General features: G+C 36.4%; 3 protein-coding genes and 1 pseudogene across 6 annotated transcripts; 3 read left to right on the top strand and 1 right to left on the bottom strand.

The window, feature by feature from the left end:
* Positions 1-639: 639 nt before the first annotated feature.
* On the bottom strand, positions 640-2,535 carry LOC137739413 (uncharacterized). The gene is made up of 3 exons (XM_068478981.2): positions 2,222-2,535; positions 1,746-1,830; positions 640-941 (listed from the first exon to the last, which is right to left on the bottom strand). Exons 1-3 carry the CDS (start codon positions 2,457-2,459, stop codon positions 854-856), a joined length of 411 nt encoding a protein of 136 aa, XP_068335082.2. The 5' UTR covers positions 2,460-2,535; the 3' UTR covers positions 640-853.
* An 8,716-nt stretch (positions 2,536-11,251) lies between these two features.
* APO4 (APO RNA-binding protein (DUF794)) lies at positions 11,252-14,095 on the top strand. 4 transcript variants are annotated; one of them, XM_088700480.1, is made up of 4 exons: positions 11,252-11,418; positions 11,583-12,513; positions 12,872-13,004; positions 13,081-14,095. In XM_088700480.1, exons 3-4 carry the CDS (start codon positions 12,962-12,964, stop codon positions 13,617-13,619), a joined length of 582 nt encoding a protein of 193 aa, XP_088556606.1. In that variant the 5' UTR covers positions 11,252-11,418; positions 11,583-12,513; positions 12,872-12,961; the 3' UTR covers positions 13,620-14,095. The 4 variants fall into 4 exon arrangements, with proteins under 4 accessions (XP_088556606.1, XP_088556605.1, XP_088556608.1 ...); XM_088700479.1 differs by having other exon boundaries at positions 11,583-12,533; XM_088700482.1 differs by having other exon boundaries at positions 11,292-11,418; positions 12,237-12,513.
* A 1,474-nt stretch (positions 14,096-15,569) lies between these two features.
* LOC137738791 (peroxidase 27-like) lies at positions 15,570-17,589 on the top strand. Its single transcript, XM_068478264.2, has 4 exons — positions 15,570-15,817; positions 15,993-16,181; positions 16,523-16,688; positions 16,794-17,589. The coding sequence occupies exons 1-4, from the start codon at positions 15,596-15,598 to the stop codon at positions 17,198-17,200; spliced, it is 984 nt and encodes a 327-aa protein (XP_068334365.2). The 5' UTR covers positions 15,570-15,595; the 3' UTR covers positions 17,201-17,589.
* Positions 17,590-17,909: 320 nt separating this feature from the next.
* Positions 17,910-19,559, top strand: LOC148694114 (uncharacterized; annotated as a pseudogene).
* The last annotated feature ends 955 nt before the right edge of the window (positions 19,560-20,514 follow it).

Below are 20,514 nucleotides of genomic sequence, written 5' to 3'. Positions count from 1 at the left end.
CTACCTAAAAATGCAAAAAGTTGAAGGTGAAAACTTTAAGGTTATTTTCATCTTCTTTTTCCTACGTTCAGGGCTTAACAGAGGAACTTTATAAGTTTCCAAAATTTGAAGATACAAATCAAGAAATTGAATTTCAATAATTTGTGGAAATACATCAATTGGTAGAACCGTTGATAAAGGAAAAAGATGCTACTGCCATGACTAGAGCCTTGGCAGACAGCTTAAAATTGAAAGAATCAGGACACAAAAAGCTAATATGGTTCGGCATGACCTCTACTGCAAATGAGAAGGATTAATTAATTAGTTACACCTGTGATACCGTACCACGATATATGCCACTATTCCGAGCTAGTAACTAGCAGACGGAACTCGGAACGGCAAATATATGACAGTGTGATTTATTTAAAATACCGTCACAATTACATCAAAGATACAGATAAATTCTCTAGTTGTAAAAACCATGCCTTCCTTGTGGTCCAAGATTTTGACTGGTGAGGAACAGGGAATATTCTGTTGGATTTTTTTCAGAATGTGTGCAGGAATCATGAGTTTCCTCCACATGATAATGACAATATTTAACCTCAACTAAGTCAATACTCAGTTCTAATATTAAACCAACCAAATTTACATAAACAGAAGTTAAAACTGAAAACCCAAACATCATTAAACCAATAACTATTGTACAGAGAGATGGGCACTTGCAGACCCCATTAGCTTCCTTGTTTAAGCAACTGGAAAAAACAACCCATGCATATTAAGTACACCCCAAACATTGTTAACCACACCCCCAAAATTTTCTGCTCTAATAGAGAGAGAGAGAGACACCATTGAACCATTCATTGTTTTTGGCACTTCATTCACTTGTCGAATATCTTGAAGTCCAGTACTTTTCAATCTCCTCTGCTGATCTTCCAGGGATTCTGCCAGCAATCAGAGACCACCTAAGAAAAGAAAAGATAAGGAAAATCAGGACATTTTTTTATATATATACAAGCGAAATGCTACCTAAATTCATCTGATTATGGAGAGGAGGATTTGATCTTATTGGGAGCCGAGGAGGAGCAAACTGCTCTAGCCAAGCCAAGTTGGTTAAAGGAAAGGCTAAATAGCTAAAATGATTCTTGAGATTTGCATAACACATCACTTTGGTTCTGAGATTGAAAATCAGTAGAAATGGTTTCTGAGATTATCCACCCTCCATCATTTTGGTCATTCCGTTATAAACTTCGTTAAATGTCCCGGAGCTCTTGGCAGGAAGTTTGGGCAATTTTTAAAACTTTGTAATTCAATTGTTTTTTAACCAAATTCAACCCATAATATATCAAAAATGAAGATAGGAAAGTGTAGAACAAGATTATTTTCCGGACCAGTCAACTTTGAGGCTATTTTTCAGCCATTTCTGGCAACCATTGGGCTTTCAAATAGATATAATCTTGTTCTATACTTTCCCATCTTCATTTTGATGTATTATGAGTTGAATTTGATTAAAAAACGATTGAGTTACAAAGCTTTGAAAATTGCTCAAACTTCCGGCCAAAAACTCTGGGACACTTAACGAAGTTTTTAAGTGAATGACCAAAATGATGGATGATGAACAATATCAGAAACCATTTCTATTGAGTTTCAATCTCAGAAACCAAAGTGATGTGTTATGCAAATCTTAAAAACCATTTAGGCTATTTAGCCTAAAGGAAATTATGAAAAAACTATACATAAAAAAGTTGATGAAGAAAATAACGGCTCACCTCTCACCAACCAGATTAAACATCCTAGTGATTAGAGTTTCCTCATCTTCTGAAAATTCAAGCTTAGAGTCTTGACTACTCTCCTCTGCAAAAATTTGTGATATATAATTAGGAAAGTGTTATTGGCACTCTAAAAATCTCATTCTACACACCTCACAAATGTATTTTTCTTTCTAAATATAGAAAGTTTGGAGTATAGAATGAGAAATTTGAAGTGCCAATAACAATTCCCTATGATTAAGGTGCCTATGTGTGAGTAATTTGTCGAGAAAAACTAAATATACTATTTATAACATATAAAATTCAAAGAGAATATAAGATGTAAAACCAAAAACACAGATTTCAAAGGGTCACCCATAAAAGTATCAAGAACAAGTAGAAAATTGGACAACTAATTGAAATACATAATTTGGAATTGGAAAGTGAAGAAATGGAATATGATTGGAAAAAATAACATGAAATTCTGAAAAGGGTACCTCTAGAATCCACAGAGTTGTCGTCAGAAGTGGAGTGGGAGTGATCCAAGTCAGCCATCGGAGTTGAAAATATGAAAAAAATTGGAGCCGCCAAAATTTCAACAACTAGGGGTTTATATATATGGGCGAGAATATAGAAAAAAAAGCAAGCAGTGCAGGAAACTGTGTTTGAAATTGAAGGCAGTTGTCGAAGTCGTATAAATAGGAGGAAGAATCCTCGAAGGACAATGTTGTGCATGATGATGGATAGGATAGGTGAAGAATGGGAGGTGAGGTGAGAGAGGAAGACAAAGGGAAGAACGGTAGTTGGAGAGAGTGGTATTTTTAAGTCCAACCTTTGACAGGTAGTTGAATACTTACCTGTTTGTTGGCATACAATATTTTATGATTGAGAAAGCTTGGAGTATTTGTCCTCATACGTCTAAATCAGTGCACAGTGAAGCAGAAAACAATGGAGTGTGGGGCTCCAACCGTCCAATTCCAAAATGATTGAAATTTATATGATCAAAACACTCTAGGTCCCTTGATTTTAAGCATAGGTCTTTATATGTTGACTCTTCCAGGTTTGGGAAATTTAAAGGTGGAACTGCACAATGTACACATATGTACCATCACAGTGATCATAGAGATGTTTGAGGTGATCCACATGTGGTACAAAGAGTGTTCTTATAATCATGTGGTGGATCTAGTTATGTTCTGTCGAGGGCTGTGCATGGCACTCACATGTACGCTTAACAGACTCCATCACACGAGTATGATATTTTATCAGAATGTCATTTTATGGTTTGAGAAGGTCATTTCATTGATATTTTTAGCCATGCATGTGAACCTTACATGCAACTTTGTATATAGTTTAAATAAAAAATTCATTTTTTTTTATTAAAATTGGTAACGGACTCCATTAATGCACAAATTAAATAAATATTGTTAACCATTTTTTTCACATGGAGTTGATAACATAAAATTGTGAATTTGTACCAATGATGGATTCATAACTAAAGTGCTTCAAGGGGGGTAAGGTGTATGTTTTCTTCCCTCTTTTCTAGTATTTTGTTTTTCTTGCTTTATGAGGGATAATGTTTTTGTACCGTCAAGGTTTTCTAAAAAATAAAAAAAATAATAAATAATAAATTTGAAAAGATAACAATATTGCCCATCAAACTTAATCCCTCAAAAATCACTTGGTTTTATGGTTTTTTAATATGCAAGGTATGGTAATACTTTGGTATGAGAAACAATATTCTAGTGATTCCTTTGGAGCTAAGTGTTCGGTGAGAATTGTTATCTAGTGGACAAGCTTGGTTGTGTTTAGCAGTAATTAAGAAAATGCCAAATTAGGAAACAGAAATATCAATATAGTACGGCATCATGTTCGATGATATGGCCAATTAAAAATTGCGATGTCTGAACCATCCCTCTCAGCTTCTAATCTTCTTTTGTCGCCAGCCAAATACTTTTATACTGATGTCCACTGGAGAATTTGTACAAAACCCACGCGCCATTTGGAAAAGTTGTTAACACACTACAATTAGATCCATCTATTAGAAAATTAAATATAAAGCCTAATCTACAAATACTACGATTAGTTGCCACACGTGTATCAATTACCAACAATAAACTTAAGTCGACCCAACGATTATCAACCAAATGCGCTCAAAGGTTACTTCAAAAAAAATTCCAATAGTATATATATGTAGCAAACCACAACATCTATGTCTGTTTGTCAAACAATTTATACATAACTACTTGACTTTTCGCCTTTTAACCCTTATTGAGGACTTTTATTAAACAGCTCAAGCCGCTATACTCGAAAAAAATCTATTTAACATTATAAGTTATTATAAATAACAGCGTAATTAGTACTCAGTGTTACGTAAATCTGACACTGCGTGCACGTGTACTTGACTAACCCTATAAACATTTCTCAATTAATAATGTAGTAACATGATTGATAATAGTGTAGTGATAGGAATCATGTGCTGGCATTACTTCATACTGCATTGTAATGCACGTGGTTAAGGTGGTGGTGTGCGGCGGATATCGAACAAGAAAGGAAAAGACTTATCGGACGGCCACAGTTGATCCGATTTTCATCTTTTTATACAATACTCTGAAGTCGACAGGCAATTACTTTTGATTGGATTTCATGAGAGGAGATTAGGGAGGGGTAGTGTCATTTTGCAGGAATTAAAAAGTAGTATTATTATTTGACTAATTGAGAGGCACAGTCACACTAGCCAAGTAATTCAACTTATTTATTCGTAGTGAGATGAAATGCAAAACCCGATTATGGTCAGAGAAAGTTGAAATACTTTTGTAAATTTTTTTGACTTTCAAAAAGCGAACTGTTACGGCGAAGTCATTAGACCTCTTTTAAAAATAAATTAAAAAAGGAACATTAAAGATATTTAACATATAACAAGTGTTTACTAGTTCCATGTAGATGATTTTTTTAGTAGATTAGTAAAGGGGATGAAAATATAATTAAGTTGATTAACATATAACAAGTGGTTCCCATTTGAGTATAGATTGTAATCATTGCATTTTTAGTAGATTAGTAAAACAATAATTACAAGTTTTATTGTGACATTCAGTCCCAAGATTTATTGTATTTTATTTTCGATAGCAATGAAATTCCTAAAATGTCCTTGAGATGCAATGTTCACCTTCCACACAATTTTCCTCTCACTTTTCCACTCTTGTTTTTCACCCCTCTAGTATATTTAATGGCAGAACTCTAGTGATGACAAGGACCTCTAGCAAAAGCTGATATCTAGGAGATTACTCCTAATGGTATAATTATTACTTTACTCTTATTCTATTTTATTTATACTCTAACATCATTTGTGTGATATAGGTTAAATTCCGCTTACATGCGCAGTCTTGTATTAGTCACTTTATATTTTAATTTATTCGCATTCCACATCATTACACTTTATTGTTTCGTCACTTTTCAAGTGTCGGTCATCACATCTCGATTCGAGTATTCAGATGGATATTCCTGATGCAGGTGTATCATTTATACAAAAACACATAAAAGTTAAATAGGTGAAATATCCTTAGCGAGCTGCTTGTCATGTCTAATTCATTATTAAGGAGCGAAAACATTTTTGTACTATTTCCCCCTTGATTAGTCTATCACGTTGTATTTTGAAACTACTTGACTTGTTATCCGCTTGATATTGAGATTGGATACAAATCATAGTGAAGTAAAACCTTCATTTAGACGCCTAACAAAGATAAAATTTAGATTTAGTTATCAAATTAACATTGTATCTATTCAACTCTTTGTTTTAAACTGTGAACTAAAACATATAGCTAAATAATTTCAATGCACTTGCAATTTATATTAAATTTAAATTGATATTCCCTTGCCGGTATGAGCGAGTCATATTGCAAATGTGCTCATTCTTTACATCCGAATTTAAATCCATTTTCCTACCATTCAGATAAATATTAAAATTGAATATCGTCATAAAGGTTGGATAATTTATCACAAATGGTCTTTTAAATTGACCCTCACCATCAAATTGGTTTCTGAAATTGAAAATAAATCAATGTAATCTTTGAAAATAGATGTCGCAAATCAGTGTGGTCATTACATCATAATTATGTTAAAAATTCCGTTAAGTGCTGATGTGGCACATAAATGGGTCCCATAAGTTTTTTTTTTTTCACAAATGATCCTTGAAATTGACTTGTGACATCAAAATGGTCCCTGAAAATTGACACGCGACATCAAAATGGTTCATGAAATTGAAAATCAATCAATGTAGTCCTTTCATCACAATGCTGTCAAAATTTTTGTTACGTGCTGATGTGACACATAAATAGATCACACAAGTCTAATTAAATTTAAAAAATTACCAATTGGTTTAATAATTTAATAGTTAATAAAAAGTTGTGAAACCCAAAAACCCAATCCTGCAATCAACTCTAATCACAGTCCACATTCATCTACCTCATTCGCTGTCTATTCTATAAAAAAATCTCAATACACCCATCTTTATATATTTCGACACCCTTCACCGAATTGAACCTGGATCGAGATCACCTTTGGTGATAGCTTGGCTGATTGGCAATGACTTTTGGGACATCACTGCTAACATTTAGGCGATCAACATCCTCACAAACTTAATCTTGAAGAAATTGTTTGACGCTTTCTTGGTGATCTGATGACTCAAAGAACGTGAGGTTTGCCATGAGATAATGAGGTTATAACCGATGTACGTCTATTGTTGTTTGAAAACTATTTCCAAACCCCCTATTAGGCCTTGGTTAAGCCTTGTGCCTTTGAAAATTTATGAAAGGGATCTTTATACGGAGTAGGTCCTATAAGAAAAAAAAATTCTATTATGCAAAAAGGTATTTAGACAACTTTTTTAATTAATTATTAAACCCACATCAGCACATAGCAAATTTTTTTTACATAATTGTGGTGGAATGATTATATAAATTTGCAACACCTATTTTTAAGGACTACATTCTTTGATTTTCAATTTCACTAACCATGTTGATGTTGTGGGTCAATTTCAGGGACCATCTTGATGGTGTGAGTAGATTTCAGGGACCATTTGTGATAAAAATCCGTAAATCTTGTGGGGCCCATTTATGTGCCACATCAACACTTAACATAATTTTTAACATAATTGTAACGGAATGACCACATTAATTTGCGATACCTATTTTTAGGGACTACATTGATTGATTTTTAATTTCAGGGACCATCTTGATAATGAGGGTAAATTTCAAATATCATTTGTGATAAAAACCCTAAAGGTTGCTCTTATTGAACCCACCAACACGGTTCAACACAAGTTCAAGACAACTGGAGGTTTTAAGCCTAACAAACTCAAAAAGAACAGACACAAGCCCATCGGACTAGGGATAAAACTGGAGTAGTCATATGAGCCCATCAGAAGTTGAAAAAAGGCGCCCACTGCCCAGAAAGTAAAAGTCACAAGAGGTTGCTGCTCGTCCTTTGACATAACACAGAAAGCAGCGGAACTAGAACGAAAACAAAGTATCGTAATTGAAGGTTCTAAAATGGGTACTAGTTTAACCTAGAAAGGGGGTGAATAGGTTCCAATTTAAAAAATCCAATTCAATTTTCAATTTAGTTTTCAGTTCTTAAATTAATTCCACATTCACATCACATAACAAACTATCTTACACATATGCAGTTAAAAAGATAAATAAAAAAATGCACACATGATGTAGGATTTAACGAGGCAAAACCCATAGCACGATTGTTAGGGTAAAATTAGCTATTTCTAAACAAAACGACTAAGTCTGTAATGTCCTGGACTAGTGCATGTCTCAATTGTAATTGCATTAGTCTAAGTATGTCTATTGTGCTTTCAATCGGAAAAATAATAAGAGTTTCAGAGATATCCACTCAAGTAAGTGTGTCATGCATGTACATTCATGTAGATAGGTCTTACTTGGTATTTAACTTGATTTAATTTTGGGCTTACCGTTAATTGGTTGGTTTGTTTTTGGAGAGCCTAATATATCTTTTAGCTGCGGTGTTTTCTAGAAAGTTAACAGCTATTTTGATATGTTTTGCATATTTATCAAGTTAATAAATTCACGTGTTTGTCAATTTAATTTTATAAGGTGTATGCTTATCCTTATATTCTTTTATCTGCACAAAATAAACCCTAGTAGAGTCATATATATATATATTGAAGTCTTACGTGAGGTTTTTGTGCGGGCTGCATAGATTAGAATAGTTTTCTTGAGTTTTGGGTTGCCGCCGCACTCCCACATTGCTGCATGTTTTGAAAGACAAACAAAAGAGTTTTTGGCTGCTGTCGCATACCACGCTTGTATGCATTAGAATAGGCTTTGATTTTGGTGGCTGCTGCCATTTCGTTTTGAAAAAGAAAAATGCTGCTGCTGTTTTGAGTTTAAAAGAAATTAATCCAAGTCTGACTGTCCGCGAGCAGAGAGAGAATCCTTGCGGTTTTTTGCCGAGAAGAAAAATCAGTTTGATGTTGTGTGTTTTCAAAAGTTTAATTTTAGTTTTTGATTATTGATTTTTCACCGTGCCTTAATTGGAAATCAATTATGAAAATGTGCCTTGTGATTTTCATAATTGGTTAAGTTTCAAAAAACTATTTCATCATACATTCATTCTGCATGATCGTGTTAGTATCTTGCAAAATTCGAGGAGAAGGTGATTGACAGCTGTGGTAGTGTCATGCCACTTCCACTCAAAGGCTGAAGAGAGATTGAATAGCAAAGTGCGGAGACAAAACTACCTACTAGTATATGTGTTTAGTTGATGAGTTTTGTAAGTATTTCAGTATTTATTTCTCCTAGTGTTTGTTCTGGGTTGAAAGCACGAGGATTTTCCCAGTGATGGGTTTTGCCTCATTAAATCCTACATCATGTGTGCACTTTTTATTTATCTTTTTAACAACATATGTATAGGATAGTTTGATATGTGATGTGAGTGTGAAATTAATTTGATAACTGAACATTGAATTGGATTTTTAAATTGGAACCTATTGATCCCCCTCAAGGTTAAACTAGTACCCATCTTAGAACTTTCACGGACCTTTATAAGGTAAATGTTGTCAATTTTCAGAGAGACAGATCAAACGCTCACTTTTAACAATATTGATAATGTCCCTAATTTGGTAATTATCTTCTACACAATCCGTCAGGTGTGAGATTTTATTACAAAAGATCTTGGTATTTGTTGAAGTAGGCTTAAGATATTTAAACTATTATTTCTCTATTTCTATGACCGATGTGAGATTCGACATGCTCCCTCACGTGGGTCCTAATTAGTGGATCACATGTGAGAGATCCACATGTTTGCAACCAAGTGGAGCCAAAGGGGCTCACTCACGAGAAAATTTTCATTACGACAGGAACGCGAAAGGTATACCATGTGTTTTTATATAAGTGGTACAAAATTTTATTTTTTAAGTTATTAGCTTTTTAACACACATATCCCACCATTTGTATAGTGACACGTGGTGTACCATCCCGTGTACTGGTCACATTGAAAAATTTCTCCTCACTCTACACGCAAGGCCAAGGGACCCATCCATCACGTGGGAGTACGGACCCAATCAATGGCTCTGATACTATGTCGAATTATCAGAGAGATGGACCAAATGTCAACTTCTAACAACACTGATATTATTGCTATCACCTGCACAATCTGTCAAGATTGCAGTATCATTACAAAACATCTCATTCTTAGTCTTGTTGCACAGTAGTCAGGCTCTTCCTCTCGTTGCGTTGCTGTAAACGGACATGCACGTACTCTTTTGTCCCTGCACCTGTGAGTCCTCAGCATTTACATCATCAAATGATCTACACATACGCACAATCACAAGGAGTAGGATTCTCTTCCCTCATATTAACATATTTTTCCTTCTCCTCCTCTCACACATTGTTTTTTGTCTTATTGTCTCTATAAAAAAATTAATATAAGATGTTAACGTGATTTAACCGTGAGCCTTCAAATAGAAGATGAAAGAGATTATAAAGAGAGAATCCTCCTCCCAATCACAAAGACACAACAAAACATCAATAAGTCACCCCTTTCAAATTCCTTGCAAGTACGATGTTTCCAATAAATCATACCATCTAAATGAAATTAGCTTAGAAGAAAAGAAATTTACCAAAAGCAGATGGGACCCGGGTGAAGAATTCAGACATGAAACTTGACTGTTTGAGGTAGAAGATCAAGTAACCAGCAAAGGGGATTTTTCTTTGAACGCGATATAAAATCTGCTCCACAAAAGGGTAAAAATCCGATCAGCCAAATCCAATAAAAAACATAGGAACAAATCAGCCGTATATATAAGTATATATGTAAATATGAGGAGGGTGGCATCATTTTTTTTTAATGTACTATCCACACACTCTTTTTACTTCTTACACACTCCTTTTTAATTTTTGTCCTTGAATCTTCTCTAATTCAGTCGATTCAACCGCGCAAATTAAGAGGGTGTATACGAAGTAAAAGGGGTATGTGGATAACACACTCTTTTTTTTCATAATTTTTGACACACGTTTTTGTGAGGCCCACTCCGTAATGTATTTCAACGATTCGAACCATCTATCTTTTAGATCTTCTATAAAAAATCATGTCTACCAAAAATCACCCAAATTTGAAATCATATAACTGTTGGATTAAGGATTTAGGATTTCTTTGTAGAATTGTATTCATCCATTTTCTTTACTACAAATGTATTAATGGTTTCAGCTAGGCCCTGATTCACAGCCCTAAGTGAAGGGATAATAGCGGACTTTGCCCCATGAAGTAGTTTGTATTTGTCTAATTTTTTGTAAGGATGATCTATGAATGATATTCTAAAAGATAAGCAGTTCGATTCGTTGAAATACATTACAGAGTGAACAAAAATATAAAGTGATGCCACGAATCCTACACACACATATTCACATAGGCTTTATAAAATAAAAAGGCACAATTTGATAATTCCATCATATTATAGGCCACAATTACCAAAGTACACATCTTTTTTATGGGTAAAACAAAATTACTAAAAAGTTATCCAAAATCATCATTTCCTTGACATATTCTTAAGGGAACTCTTGTTGGGTTTTCATTGCCAACGTATTCTTAAGAGAGGTTTGGACATAGTCTAATGTGGGGAGGAGTGAGGATGTGGAGGAGGACCTCCTCCGGGAGATCGTTCAGGTTCGATTGGGAGTTTTTGTGCTAGCTAGGGTTTTCATTGCTTCCCTCTCGCAGGCCCTTGAATTTTTTCATATCGTTTGAGTTTGATTAACAAAACTGCAAGGCTTCGTTTGGATTCATATTTTAACATGAAGGGAAGTCTTCGTGTTGCATTTCCTCTTTTTGCAAACAGCGCTTTAGTGGAAAGCAAGGATTTTTGCACCATCTTGCGGATTCAATTCTCTCTTTCTTAACAACTAATAATTTAGCTCATTAATACTATTGTTTGTAAAAATTAAAAAAACAAAAAATTATATATTAAAAATAAGTAAATAAAAGGCATTCATCCAATAAATAAATTTAAGTCACCAAACACTAAGAGAAACGACATCGTATCGCTGAAAAGGAATTTCAAGGTTTTCTTCCTTGCGACTCACTGGAGTTGCAAACGAACTGGAACCGTGGAATCTCGGCTTCGTTAAGAAAGATTAGTGTTGGTTGAAGAGGGTCCTTCATTGGCTTTGCGCTGGTATGCTCCTTACTACTCTATCTCCGATCTTACCTTTCAACCATTCCATCTAGGTTTTTTTTTTTTTTTTTTTTTTTTTTGAATTTTTGTTTGTGTTTGGCTGCTGAGAATCGCCATTTCTACGAAACCTGGAGGATTTTCTGATTTTTTTTCTTTTTTCTCAGCAACCGGACATGGATTGAGCATTCTTCCACTTCCAGATTCGATCAATTTGTTTATTGGAAATCGAATTTTTTGCATGGTCCAGTATATACGAATTACTATCAAATTTGAGGGATATGGTTTTCCTTTTAACACTTGTATTTGAAGGTTATGGTCAGTTTTTGCAAGTTGGGTTGTCTATGGAATTGGGTGACGGTGGATTTCGTTTTATGATGATGAGATGAAAATTATAGTGCATTTTGTCTATTGAACTTTTCTTGATACAAACGATATTCTAAACTACTATGATTTACGGGGAATAGGGATTCAAACTCTAGCAGTTAATGTGGTTGCTTTATGTTCTTTTGTGCAATCTGGGTTGTCTATGGATTTGGTTCCCCGGGGGATTTCATTTTTATGATAATGAGTGGAAATTTGAAGTGGATAGTGATTCGAACTCGAGTGCATGCAGGGGACGGAACCGTTGGAAGGCAGTTTTTTTTTTTAAGCAGTGGTTTTGGGTTGATTAAAGAGTTCTACTTTGGTTGTTAATGTAGTTGTTTTCTGTTCTTATGTAAAAATATTGGTTTTGTTCTAAAAGAATCTCTGAATATGTTGTAGTTGTTATGTTTTTTGGATTGACTCATTGGCTTTTTGTCTACCCTTTTGTGGAGCAGATGTGATTTATTTGTGTAAAATTTTTGGCAACAAAAAGAAATTATGGCACTGAGGAAGAAATTGTGCGAGAGATCCAATTTCAATGGCAAAATTATGGACTGCTTTGCAAGGTATTACAGCTCAAAGATGGGCTTAAGGAAGCTAAAGCCTATGATTCAAAAGAGAATCCAAAACCGAGCTAAAGATTACCCAGTGCCGGCCATGGTACCAGTTGCACAGGAGGTCCTTGATTCCGGGAGGCTTGTTATGCAAGGTGTCTCTACTCTCCTCAAAATGGTACCACTTTTGGCCTGCAAGTAAATTCCTCATCTGCCAAGTATTTTTTTTACTTGTAAAATAAATTCTTTTTATGCTTTGAACTACTTGGCACTTTATTGTTCCATCGCATAGTTACTGACATGTCCTGGAATAATACCAACTTTGAAGCTCCAGAGTTTATGTTCTGTATTTCTTGTTTAGGAATAATTAGACCACCTTGTCTGCATGTTCCTGACTCCTGAGCTCCCTAAATGTTATTTTTAGTATCAGCACAAGCTATGTTTTCCAAACTAGATTTATCTAATTGACCTTCCGTTCTCCATACAGCTCTTTTTGAACAATTTCTGTGACTCAACGAAAGGCCTACTTTTTGCAGGTTCTGTCCATAAGTATATATAGGTGAGAAAGGCCACTTAATTCAGACTTGTTGTGGCTTCAAACGTCGTGGCAAAAATCGAGTTCATGAATGGATAATTGGTGGTTTGAAGGATGTGCTTGTTCCAGTAAAGGTATTTCACCTCAAGCACATGTTCCAGGATGTTATAAAACACCATCAGAGGTTTGACTTTGAATGTGTTCCTGCAGTTGTTGAGCTATGCTGGCAAGCAGGGGCAAATGATGGAAATCATTTAAATTGGAACTCTGAAAGTGATTGTGTTGGCGTTGATGGAGTTGAGTCTTTGTCATCTGATGAACTGATTCTGGTTGCCAGTGGAACTTTGAGGGCATGGGAAATACTTAGAAATGGCGTGGAGAAGTTGCTGATGGTTTATCCAGCGAAAGTCTGTAAACATTGTTCAGAAGTTCATGTTGGGCCATCTGGGCATAAGGCTAGGCTTTGCGGAATTTTTAAGTATGAGAGTTGGCAGGGAACCCATTTTTGGAGGAAGGCAAATGTAGATGATCTTGTACCTCCAAAGACTCTACAGCGCCGGCATCCTCAGGATCCTCAAGTACTTTTGAATGAAGGGAGGGGATATTATGGGCATGCTCCGGCAGTAGTAGAACCATGCACACGGGCAAGTGCCATTGCACCTCCAAAGTATCACTGCATGATGAAACTGCAGGGTGTAAGTACCACACTTGGAGATCAAAGGTTGCTCCACCCGAATGATCAAATGTAAATGCCGGTTGATTCGAAGGTAGAATATTGAACCTAGTAGAAGCTCCCCAGGACTGTTGGATAACAGATGTGTGTAGAACTGCTTATAGCTGTAACGCTTGATGATCTGAAATGGGAAAACGAAACACCTCACAAGCTCCCTTTAGATGGTCCGATCTTCATTCTTAAGAATGATTGTAACATCAGATGACTGACAACGGAGTTCAAGATGGGTCGCAAAATCAACTGAACCCGTATTGCCCCCTTCAGTTAGAGCATGAAAGAGCTGATCGAATTTGTAGCTTTGCTTTAGCTATGCACGCAGAAACAGAAACGTGGAAATTTAATTAGGCTTTTCTTGTATTTAATGATGTTTTAGATGGTTAATTCAACTTAACAAATCATTGGAACGCTTATTACTTAAGCTTCTCTGTAGATATTCGGTACTATGACTAGTTTACGATTGATTTTTGGCTATAGGATTAATGTTCTTGTGCATATCAATGTTTACTGCGACAGACTGTCGACAGATGCCGCTTGAAGCTGAAGTTTCCTGCTCAGAAGCAATTGCCTCTGCTCATTGACTGTGCTCGAGTCTTCAGTTTCACCATAATGCTCGTCACATCGAGCGAACTCGAGGCAGTTTGTACCACAAGACTCAATCTCCTCGACGGAGGGTTGCTCTTTATTCCATTCATGATCTTGAGGAACAAAAGGATCTCGGAAAATTCACAAATGCCGTACTTGCTCAAGTTGCGAAATTCGTTTTCCAACTCGATTCCACAGACAAAAGAGTTGACATTCTTTTGACGGGCCGGTGTGCCATCACCCGCACACAGTTTCTGTTCTATTCTATTCAATATGATGCTCCTTTACGATGACCCAAATCAAACTTTTGACCTAACTTAATCCGAACTTATTCTTTATGTTCAAATAATTTTTAAAATATGCAGACTTGGTTATGTCAATTGACCCTAGCAATGTGTCGCGCTCTCTTGTGTTATGTCAATTGACCATAGCAGTGTGTCCATCCTCTTGCACTCATGTTCAAATCTATCTCCCGGTACATAGATTACAATATTACCTTATACATATAGAAAAAATTATTTCAAAGAATACTAAGCAGTTGAAACAGAACGTACATGTAGTGTATACTATGAGCCTATGAGGCTCTCACCATCCAAGAAAACTAGGAAAATCTAGCTGGTAGACATCGTCAAATACTTGAAAATACATATTGTCCCGTTTACAGTTTCATTCGAAGAAGCTGGACCTTGGCTGGAGGTAGCAGAAACTTTGTTCATTTTGGTAGTTCCTTAATGAAAATTATATTTGTGTGTATTTTTTGGATCATGATCGCCACTCGTCGCCCTCTGTGAGACCGTGTCCGAACTCCCATACAACTTGAGACATTAATAAGCTTGACAACGCAGTAGGACGAGCACGATCTTGTGACAAATAGACAATGAGAATATTGCTAGGTCAAATTCATGACTACGTCTTTGTATGTTGCATTATCTTATATATATATATATATATATATATATATATATATATATATATAGCTGTATCCTAACAGTTTTGACTTTTATTTATTAAGTGAGCAATTTCTTCACGGAATATGAAAGCTACAAACGTATTAGATGGTGCAAATAAAATATTTTATGAGTTTATCAAGAAAGCTGAAATTAGGGTTGGAAATAGTAAGTAATCGAAAGGGGGCATTTGTTGAGAAACTAGGGTTTTTTTTTGCTGGAGCTTTATTATTTTATTTCTTTAATGTATTAATTACTTCTTTCCATCATTTGTCTAGTCGTTTTTTGGGTTCTTATTTATTTTTTATGAGGACGTTGTCAACTCGATTGTTTGCAGCCTTAACTAACGTTTTAGATAATATAAAGTTCATAAAATAACTTTACGATGACAAGTTCAAAGGCCTAAACATAACTATAAAAACCAGACATGCCTAGCTTCAATCCATCCATCTCTCTAAAGACAATGGCTTTTCAAAAGATCATCTCAGTCTTTCTTCTTCAAGTTCTGCTTGTTTTGTTGGCCTTAGACTCAAGCAATGCGCAGAAACTGAAAGTCGGGTTCTACTACAAAACATGCCCTGATTTAGAGGCTATTGTGGCAAGGACTACTTATCAATACATATCTAGGGCACCAACTCTTGCTGCTCCTATTCTAAGGATGCATTTTCATGATTGTTTTGTTAGGGTAAGTGATATGTCGTTTGGTTGTGTTACTTGTCTCATAAGTAATCCATCAAGTCCTGCTAATGACACAACAGTTTCTGTTGAAAACTGTCCTTTAAATTATTTTTTGTTTGCACAACAATTGCTAATTACCGAATTTTGCAAAGCAATTAATTCCCTTAAATTTTAATTTTCAGGGATGTGATGGTTCTGTGCTATTGAATTCCACACCAAACAGTCAAGCTGAGAAAGAAGCAGTCCCCAACCAAAGCTTAAGAGGGTTCGATGTCATTGATGCAGTAAAATCTGCAGTAGAAAAGAAGTGTCCTGGTGTCGTTTCGTGTGCTGATATCTTGGCCTTAGTAACTCGTGACGCAGTTAGAATGGTAATAAATTAAACTCAATCCGCATAAATCAATAGTTATTAAATGCATTATTAGATTAAGAATAGTTATTAAATGTACTATTAGATAAGAATGGATGTCCGTTCTTTAATTAAGAAACGGACATCATGTGTAAGAGACTTGTAGTTTAAGAGCTAATTATTAGGGATATTTTACTAAACTCCAGATCTTAGGTTCGATTCCTCCATCTCTCGCTATCATTACTATCATTTTTATATATAAAAAGAACAAACATCAATCATGCTTCATGCATGCACATAAGACTTTTAGCTCTTAAATAATCATATATTTGGCTTAAAATGAATGAATATTTTTTTTTCCAGGTTCATGGCTCATTTTGGGAGGTTCCGACTGGACGAAGAGATGGAAGAGTGTCATTAGCCTCAGAGGCCAATAGAGGCTTACCTCCTCCTTTTGCTGACATAACTCAACTCAAAGCATTATTTGCAGCCAAGGGTTTAAGTGCTAAAGACCTAGCGGTTCTGTCAGGTGAATATTATTACGTTAACATGCAAGTTTCATTTATCTTTTTGTTTTTGGTTCATGAAACCCTAATCAACATGATCTGATCTCACTTTTCTTCATTGTTCTTAGGAGGACACACCATAGGCACATCTCACTGCCCGTCCTTCACAAATCGCTTGTATAACTTCACCGGAAAAGGCGACACAGACCCGAAATTGGACAAAAATTACATAGCTCAGTTGAAGACAAAATGCAAGCCAGGGGACACGACTAGCCGGGTTGAGATGGATCCTGGAAGCTTCAAAACCTTTGATGAAGATTACTACACTCTTGTAGCTAAAAGAAGAGGACTTTTCCAGTCTGACTCAGCTCTTCTTGATGACACTGAGACAAAAGCCTATGTGACAAAGCAAGCCACAACTCGTGGATCCACCTTTCTAACAGATTTTGGTGTCTCAATGGTGAATATGGGTAATATTGGAGTCCTTGCAGGCAACAAGGGTGAAATAAGGAAGCATTGTGCTTTTTTTAATTGAAGGCAATTAACTTCTATATACATTGGGAAATGATTTTTGCGTACTTATTTTTCTCATTTGTATTCTCCTTTGATTTCTACAATTCGAAAGCTAGAATAAGAAAGGGTGAATAGAAAAAGAAAAATAGTTTGCGGAAATCACCTCCCGTGCACATTTTTATTCAGCTGGTGATTTGAATTTGCAATTGTGAGTATGAATGTTTGCATAATTGATAATGCATGTATGTGTTGTGTGTTCCAAAAAGGGTTGCAACCAAAATTGGTTAACAAGTCGTGTGATGATTTTGGACTGCCATGGTGGGAGCCTTTCAACACCATATCCTGTAAATGTTTTATTATTTCGTTTTGGGTAAATCTTAGTTTACTACCCTTAAGTTTCATGGTTTTCAACATTTAGTACATGAAATTTTTTTCGTTCCAGAGTCATACGTGTTAATTTTGGGACAGTCTCATACATCCGTTAGTCTAGCTGTTAAGTCTCCTGTTAATTGATGATGTGACGCCCATATGGATAATGACTAGACGTCATGTGTCATTAAGGAATCCGTCTAGAAATTAAAATTTCAAAAAAAAAAAAAAAAATCCCACCCAAATTTAAAATATTAAAATATTTAATTAAATAAAAGTATTTAAAAAAAAAACCCAGAACCCCTTCATCTTCCTAACCTCCACCCCTCCACCCCTCCATCCTATCCACCCTTGCTTCCACGATGAACATCGACCCCAAAGGCACTGTCGTTTTCTCCACCGTTGGCAGACCCCATTATGCCTTTGACATTTTCGCCCTCCCCATCCTCCTCCACCCCTCCTCCACCAATATCGACCCTGAGCGCCGCCTCTCTGACGGCCGTTCCATCAACTTCAACGCCCAATTCGCCGACAACAACCACGAACCCCACTCCCTCGTCTTCATCTCCGAGCGAACCGGGTTTCCCGCCATTTACTTAACCCGGCCTGGACTCCCCTATCCCTAGTTCTTGCACTCCGAACCCGGATCCCTCTTCCACGATCGACCCATCATAAAAAATCACACCCTCTACTTCGTTTCAGCTCACCAGGATCCTAGTCGATACTTCAAATCCTGGTCTGCTCTCTACTCCTCCACACTCATCCATGATAAAATCACAACCCGATTGACTCCCTCTGGCTCCGTCGATTACAGTCCTGCTCTCTCTCTCTCTCTCTCCAGAAAATTTGTCGCCGTAACCCATAGGGCGATGAGTTTCACGAGCTCAACACTGATATTCGAAGCATCGCAACCCAGCAAGCGCGTACTTGTCTGCGAGTGCGGTGGCTGGCCCACCTGGTCCGGCGACTCCGCCATATATTTTCACCGCCAACATGACGACGACTGGTGGAGCATTTTTTCTGGTCGATTTCCATTTTCTCAAAGATCTGGGTTCCCAGTCTCTCCCACTCGAGTCACTCCATCGGGGCTCCACTGCTTCACTCCGGCAACTCTCCAAGACGGCAAACAAATCCCCGATGCTACTCGCCGGCCCGGTAAGAATTTCCGACACATTGAGCTCTTTGATGTCGAATCCAAGACGTTTGAGCCGATGACAGAGATCATGAACCCGAATTTCCACCATTACAACCCGTTTGTTTCATTCGGTTCAGAGCTCCTCAAGTATCACTGATTCTGGGGTGATTCGACTCAGTTGGGCGAGTCTGATTCCACAATTCCTTATATCGAGCAAGTGTCTTCGCCTATTGAACAACTCCAGATGCTGAGGATTCAGGGTTCATTCCCAACCTTCTCTCTGAGCGGCGATCTGATCGCGTATAATCAGAATTTGGATGGGAATAGCGGAATCAAGCTTATCAAATCGGACGACTTAAACCGCTGGAATTTGATCAAGGGCTGGGCAACCTTCTACAACGCCTAGAGCCCAACTGAGAAACCGTGGAGGAGGTGGAAGGGATGGAGGGATGTCAGGTGGGGAAGACGAAGTGTGTTATGGGTTTTTTTTTTTTTTTTTTTTTTTTTAATGAATTATTTTAATATTTTAAATTTGGGCGGGATTCTTTTTTTTGAATTTTTAATTTTCATATGAACCCCTTAATGACACGTAGCGCCTAATTATTGTTCACATGAACGCCATGTCATCAGATAACGGAAAACTTAACTGCCAGATTAACGAATGTATGAAAATGTCTCTAAATTAACACTTTAGGTATGACTCTAGAACGAACAAAACTTCATGTATTTAATGTTGAAAACCACGAAACTTGAAGATAGTAAACTGAGATTTACCCTTTTGTTTTTACCCGCATATATAACGAAATCCAGACTTCGTGTATTTACTCGCATTTCGCTACATCTAAACCGTTATAACAATCTGTCATTTAAAACATGACATGTCAACCTACAATTGAGTTTAGTTTTTCTTTTAAAAAAAATTATTCCACAAGGACGTTTATCATTTGCAGTTTGTGGATCCTTTTTCTTGCGTTACGACTTTGTCTTTCTGTGAATTTATGCGCTCCCTTCATTGTGGCTCAATAGAAAGTTTCCCATGATTAATCCAACTGCAAGTAAAAATGTAATTCTATCCGGATGCATAGTCCCCTGTGTTTTCTTTATTCATAAATTGTTTTCGTGCATGTTTTGGAGAGGAAGGAGACTATGCATCTGCTTGTAATGGCCAGCTCCTCCATCTCCTTCTCTCTACGATCTTCTTATTTCTGCTTTTGTCACATGATGTGACATGACATTTGGAGAACCAGTAAGGCCCTCCTTCCCAATAAATAATCAAGGCCCTCTTTCTATTCGAAACACACGTGGGAAAATAGGCGCCATGATTAATTAAAAGAAAAAACCTATGCTTACTTGATTGAATTTGAAGATTCTTTCAGCCATGAGCGATTTCCAGTGAGCCACAAACAGGAGACGGAACACTAGTGAAGAATGAACACGACGAAGATGCACAAAAGCAACAATTGATGAAGGGGAACAAAACCTAACGGCTTAGTTTGGAATATTTTTTAGGAATTGTTATTGACACTTTAAATTTTTTGTTTTAAATTCTAATTTTTTTTATAATAAAAAAGAAAAATATGTTTGTGAAGAGTGCATAATGAGATATTGAGACTCTAAGGAGGCATAAAACCATCTCCAACTGAACGAGGGCCAGAGGGTTCGTTTTAGCCCTCTGCCATCCAAGATATTAATATTTTAATGAACAGTATATGATCATATTTGCCTCCATCTCCAACCGATAGCCAAGGGGCCATAGGGTACATTTTAGCTTTGTCATAAAAAACCGTCTCCAACCGAGGGCCAAATATAATTTATTATTTAAATTTAATGTT

This window comes from Pyrus communis, chromosome 9 (assembly GCF_041283825.1).
Source record: "Pyrus communis isolate YQ-2024b chromosome 9, ASM4128382v1, whole genome shotgun sequence".
NCBI classification, from domain to species: domain Eukaryota; kingdom Viridiplantae; phylum Streptophyta; class Magnoliopsida; order Rosales; family Rosaceae; genus Pyrus; species Pyrus communis.
The sequence above is the reverse complement of the archived record's forward strand: the minus strand, read 5'-3'. Positions and strand labels throughout refer to the sequence as shown.